The 23,106-nt window shown below is 44.2% G+C and overlaps 1 protein-coding gene across 2 annotated transcripts in view; it reads left to right on the forward strand.

Moving 5' to 3' along the window:
- atrn (attractin) overlaps positions 1 to 23,106 on the forward strand; it is a 116,648-nt gene that overhangs the window by 59,421 nt on the left and 34,121 nt on the right. The window contains exons 25-26 of one of the 2 annotated variants that reach the window (XM_022750467.1): positions 2,542 to 2,603; positions 19,195 to 19,273. In XM_022750467.1, coding sequence (XP_022606188.1) covers positions 2,542 to 2,603; positions 19,195 to 19,273 — 141 coding nt within the window. Of the gene's footprint in view, positions 1 to 2,541; positions 2,604 to 19,194; positions 19,274 to 23,106 lie in introns of those variants that run through there. The other variant, XR_002665270.1, reaches the window with a different exon arrangement.

Here is a 23,106-nt window from a genome sequence, read left to right on the forward strand (position 1 = left end):
TGTACTTTTCAGATGGAGTTATGCAGCGGCGACGTGATGCTGAAGCAGCCATTTATTTTTTTCCCCCCGTGTTCTGAAAGTTAGCATTGTCCTTGAAGGGGCCCATTGTGTCATCAGAAAGGGAGCATTGTGTTGGGGAGTTAGATGGCTTTGTATGGGGCCGCCGCTGTCACGAAGCACGTCGGGTTTCAGCACGCCAGCTGAAAAATGCTTCCTTTTAATAATTCTAAGCTATCCTCTTAAAAGAATCCCCGCCACTCAAAGTTTCACATAATCTCCCGTAGTTTTTCTTCAATCCTTTCATTTTACCTCCGTTTACATTCATGAGTGCAGGAAGTAAAATTTTCCCTCCCAAATGATTTTTCTCTTTAATTGCAACTACCTGAGCGGCTCCTTAGAAACTCTTTGTGGAGGGACATGGAGCTCTGTTTACACTGGAGGAGAACAGGAAGTGAGCAGATTCAGAGGGGCGGAGCCGCCGCTTGAGAGAGTTTTGGACTGTAATGTCAAAAAGCAGTTTCCTGTCCACACCAAATGCTATTTATTTTCTTCTGTTATATATCGCTGTAACTTGAATGTATTTGAGTATTGAGCTGCTGGTTGGACGTGAAAACTGAACATGGAACTGAATCTCAGGCTCTGGATGATTTTCATTTTTCACAGTTTTTTAAAACCTTAATTTAACCAGAGAAACCTTCACTGGGGTTAAAAATCACTTTTACAAGAGTGTAATGAGCGAAGAGTCAGCAATAACTACGACACAAAGTGTTCCACAAATTCACAATGGAATAGAAATGAGATTTTAAAGTCATAAATTACATTTCTACTACACTCATGTGGAAGTTTCATCTCCAAAAAAGAGCCGAAATGGCACATTTATAACAACCCAAGAGCTTAATAAAAAAACCCCAACATATTAAACAAAGACAAATCCAAAACAATGACTTAATAAGACTGAACATCAAGTTTAATAATTAAATGCCCCGAAACATCTGCAGTCAGAGGAGAGAGCGGCCTCTTTGCAGATTAAACTAATCAATTAATGGGAAAATGAATGAATAAAATTAAAAGAAGATAACTGATGATGGAAGTTATCATTTGTTGCAGTAAGGACGCGTTACTCTCTGACGCCTCACAGTCGATAAACGGCGTATTTGTGCCCTGAATGACATCACACACCTGACCTCAGCAGCATGACTGCCAGACCAACCCCCCCACCCCCGACATCGACACCCACACACATAAAGTTTTCTCCGGGCGTATTGGCACCCTGAACTTCTCTTCAGTGTTCAACAGTCTAGAGCGAAATTATCACGCTGAGGATTCGGCCGCTCAACAGTAATCAACAGCAACACATTAGCGAGCCAGATGGTGCTGACTACACAAGTAAATTAGACCCCGGGCCGTTGACAAAACACACACACACACATACACACATGCACACACACATGCGCACACACCCCTGTCATCTCACCACAGAGGCCACTGCCTTTGGCCCCATGTTGTTCTGGTATAAAGTCACTGTAGATTTACACACACTGAGACCCATCGAGTGTTTCCTTCTCATGCATATATTGTAATTCTTGATCACGTATTAAGTATTCATGGGCTAATCTGACATGCACGCAGCTGGGTTTTTCCGGCTTTTGTCTTTTTTTATCCGGCCTCCTGTTTCTTTTTTTTTTTTTTTTTTTTTCCCGTGGAATTGTATGCAAATCCCCGCTTTGCCGGGGAATAATAAGCAGGAGCAGTGATGAGTTCTGGTCTGAGGTGTCACCTCGGAGAGAGAAATGTGTGAGGGGAATTCTGCTTCTGGCTCCAGATACAGTACCTGCGTGCTGCCAGAGAGAGGCAGTGTTGTGTTGTTGGAGAAATGTTGTTCATTTAGGGGCATGTGTGTGTGTGTGTGTGTGTGTGTGTGTGTGTGTGTGTGTTTGTGTGTGTGTGTGTGTTTCCTCAGGTGAGCGCCCCTTCGAGTGNGAGGAGGGGAGGGGGGGTGAGGAGGTGGTACCACAGTGCCAGTGGCAACCTTGATTAAGACAGGATGTTAATACAATTGCTCTTGTGATGATTACATAGTGCAGATTTCTGCCCACACGTGCAGGGATGAGTTGTTCCGTGTGCAGCCGGCGTGATGCCGCTTTGACAGGCGCCGAGTCCGGAGCGCAGATGAGCTGACGGACCGGGAGCCTCCCGGTAGTTGTGGCCGAGGAGATGTTGTCAACCATAAATATGTGAAAACCTTGAGACGGTGCTTGAACCGGCGAAGCAAAAGGGAGCACATACACACACACACCACAAAAAGGCAGTTACATGCACATATTGACAGAGAACCATGAATACATGTCACATATACACAGCGTACAGTACGCAGTGTTATCTCTCCTGCTCATTTCCTGCTCCTTCTCCACAAGGTCAACTCCAGTCTGCAGCTCGCATGTTTGCGTGTATAATGCTGACCTCTTGTTTTCACTTCTCCCTTGTGAGAGCAGATTTCTGACTCTTGACTGTTGTCCTTTCTTTGCCTTTTCTTCTCAACAGATCGCCTTCTCGCAGCACAGTAACTTCATGGACCTGGTGCAGTTCTTTGTCACATTCTTCAGGTGAGCAGCTCCCCTCAACCCTTCTGCCACTGCACTCACTCCACAACACAGATGTGTTATTGTCCAAGCGGCTGCAGTTGCCTTCTCTCTCTCTGTGTGTGTGTGTGTGTGTGTGTGTGTGTGTGTGTGTGAGTGAGTGAGTGACTCAATGTGAACTGTAAGTGATGGATCACAGAAGCCGCTCTGCTGTGCCTGTGCACCAGCCATTACTATGAACAAGCGTTGCAGCTCACTGGTTTATAGGAGCTGGTTAGCTGTCAGTGCAAACAGGCAAATGCACACACATGCAACTCCTGCTCCTGTGTCTTATTTACTCACATCACACACACACACACACACACACACACTTACAGTATCTGTGTAGTTTAGCAGAGAAAACAGGGAAGACAGAAGTTCATACTTTTCATACTGAAAAGTGTGTGTAGGTTTACCTGGCCCAGTGTCACCTGGAAATGTGTTCACATTCGATTCAGCAGCATGTGATTTATGTCAACCACCTACCTCGCATTGCCACAACAGGACAGACACATAACCCTTACAAACAGTTTGCAAAGAAAGCGCATTGTTATCTTTCCCCAAAAAAACAAGACACGTGAAGAAGCTGGGAGTCGGTGGATCTGCCTTATAAACTTGATAATAAACAGCTTATTTCTACATACAGCAGATGCCATGAATCTGATGAACTGACGAGTGTCAGGCCCAGATTCACCCTCCTCCTCGCTCCTCTCCTCTTTATCAACTAGTTAAGGGAAGCATCGAACTCGGTAGCTGCTAAATACTTCTGCCGCAGGTTGCAGAGCTGCAGAAATGGTAGGAACATGTTATTTAAATGACATTGGAGCCATTTAAAAACATTAATAGAAACATAATCTGGGGGTTTGTAGGTGGGTCTGTCGGTTAGCCATCACATCAACGTCTGTATCCGCCCCATTCCCACAGTTCACTGCAGCTGTGTTGTGTCTACAGTGAGTCCAATATTCAAGTCGATGGCGCCGTGTGATGCAGCGGTAGACGGAGGGTCGTGTGTGCATCACTTTGCACACATTTTTCCCTGTGACTTATCTGATATATGTGTACGCATCAGCTTTCGGATCTCGCCCGGATTTTAAAATGAATTTCTCGGGGATTGTTGGCAGAGCGACGTGCTGCTTGGTGATGACGGCGACACTGTTTTCTTGTTTTCTGCTGCCAGGGGCCGAACACACACACACACACACACACACACACACACACACACACACACACACACACACACACACACACACACACGTGCATTTGTCGAGCTGTGATGAATCCCCCCGGCATGTGTTTCACTCCTTCAGGAACTGCTGGGATGTGTTATAGATTTAGAAATGAGCAGGGCCGCAAAATTGGCTACACAAGTGTGTGTCCCTTGCATGCTCGACTGCGTGTGTGTGTGTGTGTGTGCGTGTTTATTTCTCCTGAGTATCCCGTATGTTTGATTGTGTCTGCTACCCAGAGGATTGCAGGGCTTTGTCATGTTTGTGTGCTCTCCGCATCGCCCCGACAAAATAGCCGGCTATTCTAAAAGTCCATGCTGCTTTTATTGATCCAGCGGCGGTGGGGGGGGTGGGGGGGGCGAGGGCGGAGAGATTTGATGGGGCTGATTTGAAGGCTTCTTCTTTTATTGTTTGGTGACCAGCCTCTTGCTGATACAGTGGCGTTCAATAACAGTGTGATTCAGCATCGACTGAATAAATCACACCCCCCCCCCCCCCTTTTCATACAGATGTGCGACCCTGCAGTAACTCGCTCATGATGCTGGTGTGTTTATACACATGCGTCAGCGTTTGAANCCCTAAAAAAAACCCACCCCCCCCCCCCCTTTTGCATACAGATGTGCGACCCTGCAGTAACTCGCTCATGATGCTGGTGTGTTTATACACATGCGTCAGCGTTTGAATGTTCGCATGTCAGCATTGGAAGCGTGCGACCTGCTGTGTGCAGGAACAGGCGTCAGACATCCAGAAATAGAGCAACTGTCTCTTTTTCTTTTTTTCTCTCTCAGTTGCTTCCTCCGTCCTTTTCTTTACATTCTCCCTCTTTTTTTCTAATGTTCCCCGACTTTTCTTTTTCTTTTTCCATCTTTTTCGTCTCCTGCTCGCCTCCTCTCCTCGTCTGTCCCTCCTTCACTCATCATTTTTACATTTCCCTTTGTTCCCTCTCTTTCCGTCTCTTCCTCCATCCCCTTGCTTTTCCTCTCCCCTCCTATTCTCCCTATCTCCCTCTTTCCCTCCCCCTCATGCTCTCCTCCTATCATTCTCCTTTCATCTCCGGCTCTCCATCTCCCCCTTCTGTTGTGTTTTCCTCCTCCATTTCCCTCTCCCTCCTCTTTTTTTTTTGTCCCTCGCTCCCTTCCCTCTGTCTGTCTCTTGTTCCATCCCCTCTCTTCCTCCCTCCCTCCTCTGTTTTCTTTCCTCCGAGCCTCCCACCACTCCTTCTGACTTGCTCTTAATCCCACAGCTCAGTCTTTTTTGATGTGTGTGCTGCCTGCCACTGATTCAGCACAGATGAGCAGAGACCTGAAGTTAGCGAGCTCGCAGCCTTGTCCCTGTTTGCTTCTGCTTCTTTGGGCGCTGCATTGTTTGTGTTGCGGGGGAGGAGAGAGAGATGCTAATTAACGTGAAAATTGTTTGCTCTTCTTCACTCCAACTTCCTCTGTCTTAATCTCGCTCTTTCTCACTCTTGGTTCCCTCTCTCTCTCTCTCTCTCTCTGTCTCGCTCGCTCTCTCTCTCTCTCGGTGCCACGTTCCCTGTGGGGCAAAAACAAGGTGGTGCCATCCCGTTATCTGCAGCACCAGCACGGATACCCCCACATGAATTCTCCAGCCACAAAAAAACCGATGCATTAAACATCGGTGTTAACAGCAAACAGATGCTTTCACATATTCACATCCAGCTGTCCGGCAGTTTCTCACCTTAGACTCGTCACGTTGAATCATGGCTTCTCAAAAGTGAATTAACACTTCCAGCTGAACGTTTGACAGGATGTTGTCTCTAGCTGAGCAAAGAAGTGTTTTCTCTCAGGGCCTGGAAAGCCCTGGAGAATGTGAAATTTCCAAAACTTTTTTATTTTATTTTTATTTTTTGGAAATGCATTGAAAATGTATTCTTGACCCTTTTATTTTTTTTTCTTTTCTCAAGCTGTCATGTTTTTAATCTTAAACTTGGCTGCTGCTGAAGCCTGCGTCCTTTGAAGTAACAGTGACCTGAATGACAAATTTCTTGGCTACATAAGTCCAAACTGCTGGATGGAGGAAGCCAGAAAAGTGCATCATAAAATGCAACTTTTATTTATTTTTTCTATGCATGCTGGGACGTATTTGTCATGGAAGTATTACTGCAGTTATGGCTATTTTTGAATTCTGAATTTTCCTTTCCAGCCAACTGGTTACGAGCTCCTTCAAAGGGAGAAAAAGAAAGTTTGTTTGTTTATGTTTTCTAGAATAGTTGATCTTGTTTATGAAGCAAACGTTCAGCCGGAGTTCAGCAGAGGTGCATACGAAAGTGGGACTTAACCTACGGAGGTTACATCTGTGCATGTCTTGGAGAATTAATGCTACTTTTGCATATATGATTAACAAAATTACATAAGAACACATTAATGTCCTATTCAGCCGAGTGCAGATATTTCAGTGCAGCGGTGAGTTCGCAGCAGCGGTGTGGGCAAAACCAGAGGAAGAACGAGGTTAAGAAGCAATGATAAAACTGTCAGTTTCTGAGGCAACATTCTGCTTCCCTAACCTGCGCTGGCTCCCGCTTCTTTCTTCTGGGACCTGTGTTTATTTTTTTATTGTTATTTTTGATGGATGCATCAAAGTAACGGAAGGAAAAAACAGTTTGTGAACCACTGTTCTAGATCACTGGCCGCATGTCGGCCCCTTCTTAAAAACACTTGACTTAACCCTCTAATAGTCGGAGCGCCGCTGAACCTGATGTCCCAGAAAATCCTGCTTCCTGTGAGAGATGTACCTCTGCAGTACGTCCGCACTGCTTGACAGCTCATGTTAAAATAACTTGTGCTTTTTGGTGGACACTTCCATCCAACGTGAGTGCTTACTGTATATATATATGAGTGGTCCCGGTGGGACGTAAACCCCTGATGCTGGCAGTGTGGAGCACGCCAAAGTGTCGTTAGCAGTCATAGAAGAGGCTGGTTCCTCAGACTCTTAAAGAAGAGGTGCTGGTTTTATTTAGTCTGATTTAATACAATGCACACATAGAGAGAGCTGCGAGTTGCTGGAGTCTTCCCTTGTCTCCGTACAGACCGCAGTGACCACACAGGGAAATCCACCGTCCTCTCGCTGCATTCACCGACTTTAAATATAGTCTTAGTGGAACAGAAGCGCACTTCATCAGGAGGAACCGCTGAAATCAACTCGCACTTGTTGGTAGCTTCTTCAGACCCAAATCATGGGTAAAATCTGAAGTGTTGCACATGATAACAGACAAAGTTAATGTGTTAAACAGGTCGATCATGTAGTTCACATACCAGTGTATAACGTGGTTGGCTTTCACGGTTTCACATCTTCTACAGACTCAGAGAAACAAACAGGAGATGACTGTTTTGTGGGAGAACCGCGACTGGTTTCCTGGACCGCGCCCATGTTAGCGTTAAAAGATAATGCTACCAAAACCAGGAGCTACATCGTTGTTTAAGACCCATTAAAACGCCTCATTGAGCCACACTGGATGCTGGATGCTGTAATACTCAATTGAGGACCGAATGTGTATTACTCCATTGCAAAAAAAAATAGTCCCAAACAAAAATGTAGGATTTAGTCCTGTATGCAAAAAATCCACAATGGCCTACTTTAGGACAGGTTTTTAAAGCGTTGTGTCTTCAGTAGAACTAATAGGCTTGTGGCTGAGTGCCACAGACCGGGTTAGGAAGTAAGGTAAGTATTGAGAGATGGACTCACACAGTCCTCGTTTTTCTTGGTCTTTTCATGGGATTTGTTGACAGTAAGAAAACTGTAAAGCAACGGCAGCCTTATCTAGGGCACCGCAAAAAATCTCCCAGTCTTTTCAAATCATCCAGTAATGACCACAGACCTGCACAGAGCTCATGTGAATCAGCACCAGGCAGCCTCGAAAAATGTCACCCTCCTCGAGATGAATTATTAAAACCTGAAACCCATTTAAAAATCATAATTCACCTCGCTGTGCAGCCCCTTAGCACGGTTGTGTATTGAAACTGATTTGCGATTTATATTGCCTCGCTGGCTGTTTGAACAGAGGGGCGATGTGATTTGGTTGGGGCACACGTTTAAAAGGGTGGGGCACCAGCAGGGTGCTCACCCTGGGTGAAGTCTGAGTGGGTGGATCACCCTGCCGCCATCGAGGAGACTTAAATTCTCTCTTCTGAGACAAGTTCATCAGAGTGCATCAGAGACTGTTTCTATTTGGATGTTGCGCTGATTATGTTCGCTTGTGATTTGAAGTATATCGGCACTATCATCACAATCTACCTGACGGTGGTTCTTCATCGCTGAGTGCCACCATCACCACCCGCGCCGCCATCAGCATGCAGCAGCAGGAAGGCGAGGAGCAGTGCGATGATTCCCCTCGCCGACCTTGGCCTTGAACCGTTTACCTCGTTAAAGCAGAGGGGTGATTAGTGTCGTCGCTCTCGGGTCTCAAGAGTCGGCATCCCAGCCATGTATGTCACTCTTATCCTCTCTCCGCCTCCCACTCTCAACATCGGGAACATCGTTTCATTGGAAGCACTTGATCAGTGGATGANCTCTCTCCTCAGCACAGTCTCTTAATGATACCGGTGCTAAAACAATACTTTAGGGGGGAAATAAAGGGCAAAGGTGACACGGGGAACATCGTTTCATTGGAAGCACTTGATCAGTGGATGAACTCGGAGGATTAAATGACAAAGGTTCAAAACAGTTTAACATCAACCACTTAAACAATCCGCAGACCTACTTTTATTTGCCCTAAGATTTGAGATTTCCACCTCCGATACTTCCACTGCCTGCTTCTGCTCTGTGGTGCACAATTCAAATAATGTATTTAGAAAACACAACAGCAGCACCCAAGCACCTCACTTTAAACCTTTTTCAATAGGAACTTTTTCTGCCGTTTTTATGTCCCAGTTGCTTTGTTTTTTTGGGGCGTAGCCACAATTCAAATGGACACTATATGAAGGCACTGAGAGAAGTGGTCTAAAATCAAGGGATGAAAAACACAAAATTTATTATTGGCTAGATGTTTCAGGCAGATGCCGGCTTTTAAAGTGCAAACTGCAGCTTTTGCATCTGCTGATTGGAGTGGTGTACTTCTCTTGATTTTTGCTTTTGAGGAATCAGCATCGACCATTTACACATAATGAAGCTAAGTGCCTGGATTTATCGTTTCAGAACTTGTGCCATTTCCTACTAATTTTGTGGTGCCCCAGCGGCATGTTGACGAAAGTAAATAAAAAAAACAAAAACATGATCCCTGTCGTTTATGGGTGCACAGCCGCCCACACGTGCACACACCTATCCAGCCGTGCACCATTTGTTTTGCCCCCCCCCCGGGCTCTGAGGACAGCCAAGTGGCGACTCATGCATATTTTGGCAGCTGGAAGTGGCCTGCAACAGAACATAAATAATTCTGTTGTTGTGATCATCAGCTCACTACTCAGCCTCTTAAACACATCTGCAGATTTAGACGTTGGCACAGAAATTCTTTCAAATGCACACAATTGTTTGTACACACACTCAGACACACACACACACACACACACACACACACTCAGAAACACTCTTTGTTCAAACACAGGAGGCAGCTGGCCACTCAGTGGTGCTGTGTGCCCTCTGAGCTGTGTGATTGTCCTTCACACACACACACACACACACACACACTCTCTCCTGCATCTTTAAAGCTTCAGACTGCTGCCTGCATGAGTGCAGGAGTTGTGGGGGGTCAGCTCAATACAATCAATTTCAAATGTCAATTTAAATTGCAACCCGTTTACTGACGACAGATCATTCTCAATTATTTCCCCCGTGGTATTTGGTGTCAGTGGATTCATTATCGAGCGCTGAGCTTTTTCTGTGTTCAAATTCGGAGAGAAATGCATCACTGTGGTCGGTTAAACAGAAACTGACAGTGACCCCAACTGTGATTTGGGACGTAGAGCGCACAGCCTCCCTGTTCCCTCTAACACAAGTTTGTTTGCACACAAACGTCGGGCCGCATGAGCGTCACCGGCGGCGGGGACGGGGACGGGTGATTGACAGCAGGACGGAGTGTAGAGGACTCTGCGGGACAGAACATAATCTATAGCTGCGACTTCACCCGTTCACCCAGCTGTCAGCGCTCAAACTTTTAAAGGTTGCATCAACAAACTTCTCTTATATGAAGTAATGTGAATTGTTGAATCGTTATTCATTCTCTGCAGCCAAAAGCGCTTTACACATGAGGTCATATTCTCTGCAGCTGACGCTCACAAGGATTTTGATTGACAACATGAATCGGTTAATATCAAAATGTATGCTATTAAAACACCAGACTGATCATGTTTTTTCTCACCTTTCTTCAAGCAAAAGCTCATGTCAACGAAAGGACTTGAAAGATGTTATAATTATATAATAACATAAGTCTAGACCATCGTGGCTTTTAAGTATTCGTGTCACTTATCAAACAGAAATCACAGCCTCTGATGTGAGACTTTTCTCACTTTTTTTTTTTCCTCACTGTAAATTCTTTAGAAAAAGAAAATCTGTGGGATTTGAACGTGTAATGAAATTTCGCTTGATCTGCTTTTTTTTTTTTTTTCGTGTGAAATTTTTTTTTTTTTTTTTTTGGGAAATTTTCTTTTCAAATGAAACCATCCAGTAAAGACGCGAGTGTGAAAGTTCACTGCTGATGAAACGCTGCGGGTGACGGAGGTGTGGGTGGAGGCCAGCGGGTCCCGTCCAGCTCCGTGTCTCTCTGTGTTCAGTAAGACCTTGATTTAAATCTGTTTCATTCCTCCCACATATTTAGTTTCACTCTGTTACTTTGAGGGAACTTCTTTTTTAAAGAGAATCAGTCTTTGTTGTTGTTGTTGTTGTTGTTGTTGTTGTTCGGCTCAAAGACAAACAAGGAGCCACAAACAGGCGTTCCTTTATTTTAAAGGATCATAAGTTGCAGCTCTTTTCTTTTCCTTCCTTTACTTACCCTTTGTTTTCATGTGTTCATACACAATTCAGCCATGATTTCTTTCAAACACACACACACACACACACACACACACACACACACACACACACACACACACACACACACACACACACACACACACACACACTCACACTTGCACACACTCAGCGTGGTGTTTGCCCTCAGCTTGCTCCCTGTGGTGTTGACTGACAGCAGGCTCTCTCTTGATATCTCCCCCTTTCTCTCTCTCTAACCCCCCTGAGGCACCTGAGAAAGGGAGAGAGAGAGAGGCAGAGAGATACTCGGCGCACACTCGAGCCCTGCCTGCCTGTCCTAAGGGGCCTCCCTGGGCACTCGGCAGGGGCTGCCGCCAGCGCTGTGCCAGAATCTCCTCCTCTCGAAGCTTTCTAGTTCACCGTCTCTTTCTCTGTGTGAATCTCTGCCTCCTCACTCTCTCCGTCTTTATCTCCCTTTGCTGCTGCATCACTGCCTGTCCTCTTACCTCCCTGCTTTCTCTCTTCTTTTTTTTCCCTTCTTCTTCCTCCTCTTTCTCTTTTTTTTTATCTTCCCACCTTGTGTCTTTCTTCCATATCCCAAACCTTCCCTTTGTCTTCCTCCCCTGCCTGCCTCCTTTCCCACTGCCCCTTTTTTTCTTCTCTCTTCACCCCTTCTCCCCGACCTCTTGTTCCATCCCCTTTCTTCTCCTCCTCTCCCCGCCCTTGCATTCTTTAACGCTCTCTCTCTCTCTTTGTATCTGACCTCATTGTCGGGTCATCGGTGAGGAGAGGGAGATGGAGCAGATAGTGAAAGTGCAAGAAGTGCCTCGCGGCTAAACTTCCTCCTGATAGGACCGCAAGGAGCTGAAAGCCACTCTGCGTCCAATTAATAATGAATGAGTCAGATCAGTCGGTTTGACTCAGAGCGTACACTTTCTGCTCCTCCTCCTCCTCCTCCTCTTCCTCACCTGTAATGAGCGGGGAGGAGAGACACAGGGAACGTGAACTGGGCCATACTGCTCTCCTGGGGAGTCCCAAGAGGGAGGCAAAGTCTTTTCTTCCCCACCCGATCGGCCTCGTGTCCACTCCCTCCCCTCGCGCTCGCTGCGTGCGCTCTCAGGCCCTCGTTGCTCTTTCCGTTGAAATAACATTCGACAGGTTTGAACGAGCAAAAGCAAAATGCTCGCAACGGAATTGGACTTCTCGTGCTCCTGGCCCTGCTGCAGGATTTTCTGAAATATAATATGACTGGTGGTAAATCCCTTATTTCTTCAGTTCACTGTTTTTCGGTCAGCTCTTCACCTGCGCAGAATGAAGGTGCGAAGCCTCGGCTTCTCTGAGGTTGTTTGAGAGAATCTGCTCCTTTATTCACCAAACGATTTCTAAATCCTCACATTCCCTCAGCTGTTTTTGTCCCTTTTATTTTTTGTTTCCACTGCTGCTTTTGTTTTTCATCATAGAGCCACCGCTGCTGCTTCTTTCCCTAGATTACATCACAGACAGACGCTACTCTCCCAGCGAGTTCTCAGTCCTCCTGCAGGTAAATGTCAGTACACTCATTGCAGCTGCAGTGGCCACATGTACAGTATATATATATATGTATATATATATATATATATATAGAGAGAGAGAGAGAGACGATGTGTGTTATTTTGTTGAACTTCCAATTCTGAAAAAGTGCAAAAAAAACCCCAAAAGAGCTGCAGTTTTAATTAGTTGCCTGTCATCTTCACAAGTTCCAAGAGGTGAAACGATAACTGTCTGTGGCAAATTTAATTATCTGTAACTAATTAAGATCTATGAATTGGCATTGGGGGGTAGTGAACAAGGCTGTGTATGAAAAAAAGAAAAAGAAAAAAAGGAAATTACCAAGTTCAGCTGAGCAGGATGTGCACACTCTGCTGCTAACAACATGCCAAATTCGATTTTACTGTTTGTCCCCCCCTCCCCGAACATACTGGAGAGAATCGAGTCACTTTTCCCAACTCCCAGTGCGAGAGCAGCGAGTCGACAAACACAGAGCTGCAGAGATTATACAGATATTTGTATTCCGCGACGTGTTCGGCCCCCCGCTTCTGTTTCAGGTGGGTTAGACTTCTCGGAGGTGTCCCACCGCCCGCGGTGCCGCGGGGTTTACCGACGACAAGAGCAAGGGGCAGAGCCGGAGCTCTGGGCAGACTGCTGGGTAGCGTGTGGTTCGGTGGATGAACTTTATCAGCCAAAGTGAAAATGAAATGGCATTTGTCTGGTGAGCAGGTTTAATTTCCCTCCCCAGAGTAAAAGCCAGCGGCAGGCCGGCCGCTGGATTAGTATTCAGCTGGCTGTAAACAACAGAGCCGGTCTGTTGGTGTTTGCCCTGTGGCTGTTGTTTTGCTGTCAGGTTAGCCAATGACACGTCAGCGCTCACCTCTCTGGCCTCCGCAGCTCGTGGCTGTAATACACTCTCCACGGCTCTCTGTCCACACTTCAGCCTGTCGCTGAAACGGCTCCTATCATCCGCTAAACCCATTTTAATCAAAATGGATTTTCAAATTCTCCCTCCCTCGTCTTCAGGTACATTGTCGTACCTGTTGGCTTTGAGCAGCTCGACCACAGAGGTGCGTTTCAAGCTGGAGCTTAGAATCGCAGGTTAAATTACCATATGAATGGATGGTGTGAGATACTGTATACTGCAAGACAATCATCCACAGTTGATCATTACTGAGTCACTGAAGAGTTTGGCATTAAAAAAATAAAGTTTCACGAAACAAAATGAAACTTAGAGGAAAAGAAGTGCGTCTTTTCCTCTACCCTGATTTTTTTTTAGTGTTAGTCGGTGAAGCATCAGGTACAAGCTTATTCCTCCTCCCTCTCTTTCTTTACCTTCTCTCTTTCCTTTGTCTTGGCATTTATGACTCAAGTGACATTTTTGTCGACATTTGTTTCCCAGTGTTTCTGTGATGATGGCAGAAGTGTCGAATGCTTTGCTGAAAAGCTGCTAAGCCTGGATGACAGCAGGTTAAAGCAACAACCCGCAGCTACAGCGTGTTGTACATACTGCACATCATGTCTAGTGAAATACATGTTGTCTGTAAAGTTCAATGATAATAGAAGAAGAAACAAACAACTTATAAAAGCACATATTTTGTTTGTTACTCATCTTTTTTTGGAGGGAAAATTAAGTGGCACCAAAGTAGCAGGTAAAAGAATCGCGTCTTTTCAAGACTTCATTAGTTCATTAGCTGCCAGAGTGAGAATCAGTATTTTCTGCACAGGCGGCTTAATTGAAAGAAATAAAAAATAAATAAATAAATAAATACTGTGAGGAAAAACCCACTGATTTTAAAGGCGCCTGAGTTGAGTTTTTAACCACCAGGGGTCTCTGTAAATCAAAGCAAAGGTTTGATTCACAGATCCACACGTTGCTCGTGTTGCATCTTGTGGCGTGTGTGTGGTGCAGAGGGAGGAACAGTTGGTGGCAGCAGCGTGGCAATAAACGGAGAGGCAGCCGACCGTCAGCTTTGCAGGTTTGAAAACACTCAGTAAAAGTCTTTGCAAGAGTTTTGTGAGGGCAGGAATTCATTCGGTGTGTGTGTTTGTTTGTTTGTTTGTTTGTTTGTTTGGCCTTGAGGATACACATAATGTGATCTGGTGAGAAACAATGAATAAAGACAAAACTGTGGTTGTTTGCAGTGAGAACTCCACAGGGAACCATGAATATAAAAGGGATGACTTCCTTATGGAGCAGGTAGGACGAGACGGTTTCTCTCTCAGGTTGTGAGGAAAACAGTTTCCATTAAATGAGGAGTTATGTGTCACCTTTCAGCCGCTGCCACTTAGATACTGGAGTTTTTATTTCCCATCCTATTTATGACTGTTGTATCGGATCGGGTTGTTTTTCAGTCGCACACATTTTCCTCCAACCCTCGGCGCTGTGCTGCGTCTTCGCACAGCAGAGAACATGTAGTAACTCTAATCAGGGCCAAAGCTTAAATCTGCCGTATCATAAACAAACCGCTTCATTTGTCCCTGCTGTTACTGAAAAACACCATCACACCAGCTTTAAGTCGCAGCTGTCCGTTGCATAGGTTATTACTTTGCCGTCAAATGGAATCGGTGAAAGAGCAGAATTTCATTGCTGCAGTTTTGCTGTCGCTAAAAGTTTTTGCACATGAGGAAAGACTTGCAGAATGATTTAACTCACATGTCAGCCGTCAGATCTTTATTGAGTAAAATGCAAAGGTTTAGTTGAATAAAACTGAATTTAAACTGACGGTCTGAGGATCAAAATAAAGCGAGGATGTCGCTGCAGTTAAGCATCGTCCCCGTTTCACTCATCGCAATAATGACATTCAAGACAATTTTGCTGATCGGCAGAGGAAGTGCAGTAAATATTAGTCTCTCTTTGGTCTCTGAGCTAAATTTCAAGTGTCACACAAAAGGGTTTTTTCCTTTTCAGTTTTTCATTTTTAATACATTTGCATAATTTTCACTTTGTCATGACGGGATATTGAGTGTAGATTGAGGAGAGGAAAAAAAAAGAATTGAATTGATTTCAGCATGAGGCTGCACTCTGAACACGTTCTGAATGTACTGTATCTGGGATGAAGGGGAAAACAGCAGATATTACACTTGTAAGTACCTTTTTTTTTTTTAAAAAAGTTGATTTTGGCATTTTTATTTCTCGCCTGAGGCATTTTTAAATTCTACCTGACTTGAACATGCCGCCGAGGCGCTCTGCTTGTTTTTAGCTCAGGCCCGGTTAAAGAGCAGGGAATACCAGGATGTGCTCGGTTACAAGTCGGACTTTGATGGCGATGGATCTGTTCTCAGTGAGGGCCGGGTGTTGTAGCCCTGCAGGCTGCATGAGGCTACATGAATCATAAGGTGCCCACTGAAAAATATTATTCTCTTGACTTAATTGTGAATAATAACGGTTCACATGTGCAAGAAAATACGAATAAAAGTGTTTTTTGTTTTTTTTCCCAAGAAATTTGCGTAACCATAGATACATGCAGCAGCTTCTGAGGAGGTATGTTGACGCTGCTCAGCTGCAGCATCTTTCCTACACTTGGAAAACTACAGTAAATAGCTCCATAGTTACAGGGACGCCGGGCGCCAGTTTTTGACAACAAGCTCGATTGGTGACTGATTCGTTGCAGGTGGTTGCGGTGAAGCAGCTTCTGCCTGGTGGATGCTCATTTCTATTCCCTGTGAGGCTGGGAGCTCGAGGTGTGGTGGAGTGGGGGTGGGGGGGGGGCGCTGAAGCCTGACTAACTTGTACAGTTTCCCTTGTGTAGGTTGAGATCAAATGAAGCGCGCCGCTCTGTCTGTTTCTATCTGTCGTCTTCACTTTGTGTTTGTGTCCGTCTCACTGCTGTTACTTTTCCATATGTTCCTCTTTCTTTGTCTTCAAGTCTCCGTTTCTGTCTCCGTCTCTTTGCTTTGTCCATCCCTCTGACTTTCACCTGCGCTCTCTAACCTCTCATCTGTCTTTATCTCTGTGTCTTTCACCATCACTGTCCATTTCCTCCTGTCTCTTTGTCTTTCCTTCTCCTTCTTCTCCCATCCTTTGTCACTCTCCCTCCCTCTCCCTCCCACCCTGCTGGGCAGGGAGGCCTTTGATGCGAGGCTGATATCTATTCACGTGGGTCATTCATCAGCACCGTGTCGCTCTTTAAGCAGCGAGCAGGAAGCCAGATCAATAAGATGGCTGAACGGATGGATCTCTTAAGAGTCCTCTTCAGCCTGCAGAGATAAGGGAATATTTCTGAATGGATGGTGCTTTAAAAAGTCACACAGGGTGGGCAGGGAGGGGGGAGGGGGCGATGAATAAAGATCTGAATGCATCACAGTCAGTATTAAAATGGGCAAAGACATTTAGATTGAAAAGGTGGTAAAACTTTATAGAAAAATCCGCCAGGGGTCTCGCTGGAATTGTGCTTCAACTTGGAGTTTCTAATTAAATCCACTTCTAACCTCTGCGCCTGTGATCCTGAATAGAAAAAGAAAATCAGCTGAAACAATAAAGCAAAACTGATTTTAGGAAAATTCAAGTTCAACAGTTTTCAGCCTCAGTGTGGTTGGACTCAGAAATCAAGTGAAGACCTGTTGTTACCTGTTACCCCCCCCCCCATCATCCAATCAAGCTCGAAACCATAACATGTCGACTCAGAAAATTAAACAACAAACCGTATGTGTATATGAAAATATATTTACAAACAGCATTTTAAGTTGTTTAGTCCAAATTTGAAATGTAAGAATTTCACCTCAAATAGAAACCAATTAACGTTGAGCTTGTGAAGCAGTGTTTGCCTGCGCGGGGGCGGGGGGGGGCAGGGGGGGGATATCCTAAAGATGAGACGTTAATTACATGAACTGGAAAGTAGCTTGTAAATATTATAAGTGCTGCTGCTGCTGAGAGGAATTTAAAAACAGCCACATGTGGACTTGTGTCAGACTTGTGTCAGACGGAGTTTGTAATGAGGCTGTCGATGCATTTTCTGCTTGAGTTTGTTTTCATTAAAGTTAAATGTAGTCTTTCATTATGTGTTATTGTGACGTTAGAACATCAGTTGTTGGTCTTTGGAAGCGACCGTGTGTTTGTGTTCACACATTAAAATTGAGCCATCCTAGATGCCATAAAGCTTGATGTGCAAATTTCTATTTTTATTGTTGGTGATTTTCCTGGAGGAAACTCTGAGTTGACGGTCGGATCATTGGTGCCGAGGGGCGTTTCACCATCGCGCCGCCGACACTTCGGTCTTCAGCAGCCACTTGGCAACTCATGACAAGAGCTGAAATATAGGAAGTCTGGGCCAGACAGCCGAGGGAACAGTGACAGGAAATCAGCGGAAGGCCTGACAGTCAGGGAATGAAGTTCAGATGGCAGGAGATGTTGTCTCTGATGTATTTGTGCATACACACACACACACACACACACATACGCACACACACATACATACACACATGCACTCTGTCTTTGTCTATGTTTTTGTGGTTTTCTTTCCCTGTCTTCTCCACAGCTTCCTAAGTGCAAGTGTAAAAGGAGCCAGAGGAAGTAGAGTGAACTAGGGAACACACACACACACACACACACACACACACACACACACACACACACACACACACACAGTGACACTAACAAACAACCTCTGCAAGACATGTCACCCTTACCTTCATCACCTCAAGGTGATTTTGTGTAGAGTGCAAAGAACACTCAAGAGTTTGATTCCTTGTATATTTTATTTGCACAAATGTGGAAAACGCTGAAAATGGAGCAGGAGGAAAAAAACAAAACATTAAGTGCTCCCACAAAAAAAAAAGAAAAATCCCACAGTGCTGCATAAACCTCATGCAGCCACTGGAAGAGAGAGCGTGGAGGAAGTAAATCAAGACGACAAAGATGCTGCTTAACGTCGTCCAGAAATAAGTTGGCTCATTAAATATACCTCGTGTTAATAAGTAAATGTTAGTGAATGGAAGTGTATGCAGTCAGGAGACAGTCATGTGCGAAGCATAGTCGGCCATTTTCTTTTTTTTTTCTTCCTCTCATAAGCCTACTGTCATGTTTTGAGAAAACCCGAGTAAGGAGTCTTTTACTGGGATGTTAAAACAAAGACAAACAAACCAGACGGGCACAAAGACGTTGCAGGTAGAGTCTCTTCTCGTATCAGAAGAAGGTCTGGAGAGCTTGGCGATGAGCTCGAAGACAATGTGACACCTGTGAGTGGAAACAAGGAGGTATATATATATATATATATACAGAGGGGGGTTATTAGGCACATGGGAACAGGTGTTGGCGGGGGCGGGAGCTGGGCAGAGGGGCGTGGCTCGGTCTGAAATAAAACAAGTTCGTGTCAAAGAAAAGGCAGAACTGGCGGAACGTGAATATAATGTGAGAACCATGACAGCAGCTTCTTCTCCACTTTACATCTTGTGAACTCGTGACGTCATTCTCAGTTATTTTATGTACTTCAACTATGAAGACAAATTTAACTTTGATTTTTTTTTCTAAAACAGGCTTTGGTTTCTGGAATCTGTGTGGACTGTATTTCATGTAGATGAAAATATGAATAACTTCTCATCTTCTTTAGCAGTTGCCAGTGATTTTGTCGCCATAACACGCTGTTAGATGTACAGTATAGACGGGACGAACCGCAGCGATGTGTCAAAACGACTTTAAATGATGTACTTACTGTGGCGGAGCAGCAGCAGCAGCTTAAGGGGGAAAAAAAAGCTTCAGACCTGTAGCTCATTAAATAATAACACAGATTGATACGAGCTGTAATCACCCCTTCTGTTAAACGCTGTCAGCCCGAAACACACATGAATATGCAGAGTTTAGAAGAAGAAATTCAGTGTTCATTAATGAATTGATGTCTGCCAGAATATGATGGTCGTGCACTTCTTCACGTTACAACTGAATCTCCTCTCTCCCGTCGCCCACACAGCTGCTTCCTGTCCCTGCTCCTGGTGGCCGCCGTGGTTTGGAAGATCAAACAGAGCTGCTGGGCGTCAAGGCGACGAGAGGTAAGTCTGAGACACAAGCTTTACAACAAATATTGATTTTGGTTCCTCGGTTCCTGTCCTTGTTGAACAGAAAATCTTTGTCTTGACTAACACCCGTCTCATTTCAATCTTCACAACGCCCCATGTTTTTTTGTTTTCCCTTTCTTCCTTCTACTTTTCTCTTGTGGGTACAGAATTGCTCAGGAAAGAACAAATGCATTGTGAGCTTTCCAATTACTCATTTGACCCTGTCGCAGTCAGTTTTCTTTTTATATTGTTGATGTTCAGTTATCTAATAGCTAAATTAAGTAAATGGAATTAGCTTTGTTCAAATAAACACAAAGAAACATGCGATTGTAAGTCAACAGTCAGCAATTATTGTGTTATTTCTTAATGTGAATATCTGCGCCTTTGAATAATGACATTGTGCCAGTATAATTTCTGTCCTAGACCTCTGGAAAAACTCCAGCTGTAACGTCAGCGGAGAGCATCGGTGATAAAGGCGATCAGGCTACACAACCAATTAAAAGTTTAATCTTTTTATCACTTATTAGTGAAACATTACTGTTGAAAACCTTCTGTCTGGCTACTAAAACTCACACAGGTTTGTTTACATGAACGGACTTTGAAATCCTTCGTTCGTTAGACCTATAAAGAGCGGACAGCCTACATTACGACTTTTAGGTCGTGACTTTGCCCGAGTGCTTGTAGCGTTAAATCCTTCTGATGCGATCGCAGCTTGTTTTTATTCTAAACACTGATCTGCGTGTAGCTTTGGTCCAGCTTTAAACAGTTTGAGGAAATCTCTTGTTGTGTCTCTCAGTGACCACTCTTCACATAACATTCATATATATATATATATATATATATATTGGTGTATGTTGGTGTATGTTGGTCATCCTGTGCTTTACCTGCTGCTGTTGGGGAAATCTTGTCTGGGAAAGATATATATATATAGATATATTAGTCCTATTGATAATTAGTTCAGTGCAGTGATTTTATCAGTTTATGGACGGCACACGATTCCCCACAACTGACCAAAAAAGAAAAAAGGCAGATTTTGTTTTAATTACTGCAGCCGAGACTCATTAGCTCACAGTCCTGGGGGCAAGACACCGGGGCCTCGATCCACTGAGGCTTGAGTGTTGTAATGTGTTTTCCTAAACTACCCAAAGAAAAAACTTTAACGACACAAACTTCATATCATTCAACAAACAGGGACAGAGGCAGGGGTCACATTATCTCTTTTTAAAAGTCCATTTATTGCCTGCACTTTTGAATAGATTTGATCTGTTAAATAGTTTTGTAAAAGTCATTGATTAGAGCAGCTGCTTTAAGAATATGTTCCTTATAAATGAAAAGGCGTTTACAGGTGTTACATTTGAGTCAAGCTGGACAGTAATGTTGAAATCTGTCCATAGTTGACCTGTGGATGTGTAGATACTCCGGAGTTCATGAGCATCTGTGAAAACCAAAGGGCTTTTAACACACTCAACATTAATACAAAAATTAATTTAAGAAAGCAGAATTTAATTTTAAGCTGTCAGCCACTGAAAGTACCTTACTGAAGTGAATTGACTGCGATGAATTGTTCCTATGTTACAGTTCGTGGTGTCTTTCACAACACACAGAGTCTCCTGGAGGAAAAAAAAACAAACTCAGAAATCACTAATTCTTTGAAAACACTGCACAGAGGACGCCGAAGCAATCTGCCAAACTGTGGGAGGCACCGCAGGCTCCACCAAAGATTGAAAATGACAATTTTTCAGGTCTTTTAACAATTCTGAAAAACCAAAAGTCTGAATAATTCAAATGTTTACGGAGGACATTGGGATTGCACCCGCTGCAGGAAAACTGACAACATTTAATGACATAAAAAAAAACAAAAAACAACATTAATTTTAATTCATGAATTGTCTTAAACATCAATGTGTCTGTGTCATTCAGAAGACAAGGTTGTAAAAGATGGTTATTATTATTATTATGCGCTGCAGATCTTAAGCTTAACCCACTTTTTCAAACACACACACACACACACACACACACACACACACACACACACACACACACACACACACACACACACGCTCTCACTCACAGTGCTGATGGATAGAAAGCAGGCCTGACAAAGCTCCTGAGTGATTGGTTTATGGCTCCTAAGACGACAGCAGCCACAATAGATTTGCTCGGTTTATGCCTTTATTTCTTAAAGTCATTGTCCGAGTAACTGTGATGGCGTTTTATCTTTTTGCCCGGGAAATAAACGAGCTCTCTCGGTCAACCTCAGCGTTTGAGTGTCTGAGGCTGAATGGATGTTTAACTGGCGGTCAGACGGAGTCCACGCTTGTTGCAGCTTGGCTAGCTAGCGAAAGTGATGTGGAAACTATGAAAAGTTTTGCATATTGAATAGTTACTCCCCTGGAAAAAATAGAAAATAAAAAATGACAAAATGCATTTTCTTCTGTGTTTCCAGAAGGGTTTGGATCACCTTTTGAACAAGTGGCTGAAAGGTTTGCGTGCGTGTGGGAGTATGTTATTGTGTGTGTGTGTGTGTGTGTGTGTGTGTGTGGCGGTGTCTGAGGGGCATACAAGCTAATATGAACTTTTTGGTTTGTGCTTTTCACACTCGCCGTGCCGGCTGAAGTGCCTTTCGGCTGTAACCTCGCCCAGGAGTGCTGTCATCACCCTCACCTCTGGATGCCTCTTAACAGCCTCCCTTTCACCTGCTCCCACTCTGCCCTCTCTCATCACACAGCCACTGCTGTCCAGCTGGGCTCTCTACAGGCTAACCTTTAAACAAAATTAGCACAGGACCTTTGTTAAGAGGATTGGGGGCTACAGGAAACTGTGAGGCCAATATTAAGCTCCCCAACACCTGGAAAAGCTGTTGGAGGACGGCGGGGTTTTCTAAAATGCCTTTCATGGAATCAGTTTGGTCTCTCCTAAACTGATTAAGAAAACATTCACTTCACTCGATGAAAGCATTAAAGAAATGAAAGACTCACTTTTGAGGAAATTATATATATTTTTTTAGTATTATTATTATTATTAAAGCAATTTCCAAGTAATTTAAAATCGCCATCTTGGGCATCACACTTCACTAACATTTATAACATTTTCTGACACACTGTAATGTTGTTAATATCCCATGATGCACTTCTTTAGTTATGACATCAGTGTCTCCCAATAATTTATGGTCTCAAGCTCGTTAGCAGGGGTTGTGTTGCAGTCAACTATCTGAAATGGAAAGAATATACTGTGAGCAAACGCATGATTGTTTGCCTGATGTGGCGACGGCGAGCTGGTGTTTACACTGTGTACATAAGCACGAGGACGCCATATGATCGGTGTCACTTTCCAATTACCTGTTCATTATTAGTAAATTACACCAATCATATGGGCAGTTTACCAATCGCTAGTTCATGGGTGGTGTCAGGTAATAGTTTCCCAAAGCCAAACTAGCAGTCAGAGGTTTGCAGCCTGGATACTGTTGCTGTTGCATCACATCTGTGATCATCTGTAATAAGTAATAAGTAATCTGTAAGCCGAGCCGAGACTTCTGCATCTATTCGGCAAGCTGCGGACGTTTGGTAAACAATCCCGAGAGTAAGACAAGCCGCCGGTTAATAGATATAGTTATTTCTGCCAATCAGAATGATGAATAGTAACAGTAATGACATCACCGGTTCGGCAGGCGGCGGCGGCGTATCTGCTTTTGAAAAATCCTGTCGAATCCTGCGGTGTTGCATTTCACTGCCCTTAGATCATCTGAAAGGCCGAGGCAGAAATCATTCTCACACTGAGAAGCGGGAGAGTCGTAGTGGCAGCCTCATTTTAGTCAAAGTGAAAAAATT

The sequence above is a fragment of the Seriola dumerili genome, unplaced genomic scaffold (genome assembly GCF_002260705.1).
Source record: "Seriola dumerili isolate Sdu_G_001 unplaced genomic scaffold, Sdu_1.0 BDQW01000149.1, whole genome shotgun sequence".
Classification (NCBI taxonomy): Eukaryota; Metazoa; Chordata; class Actinopteri; order Carangiformes; family Carangidae; genus Seriola; species Seriola dumerili.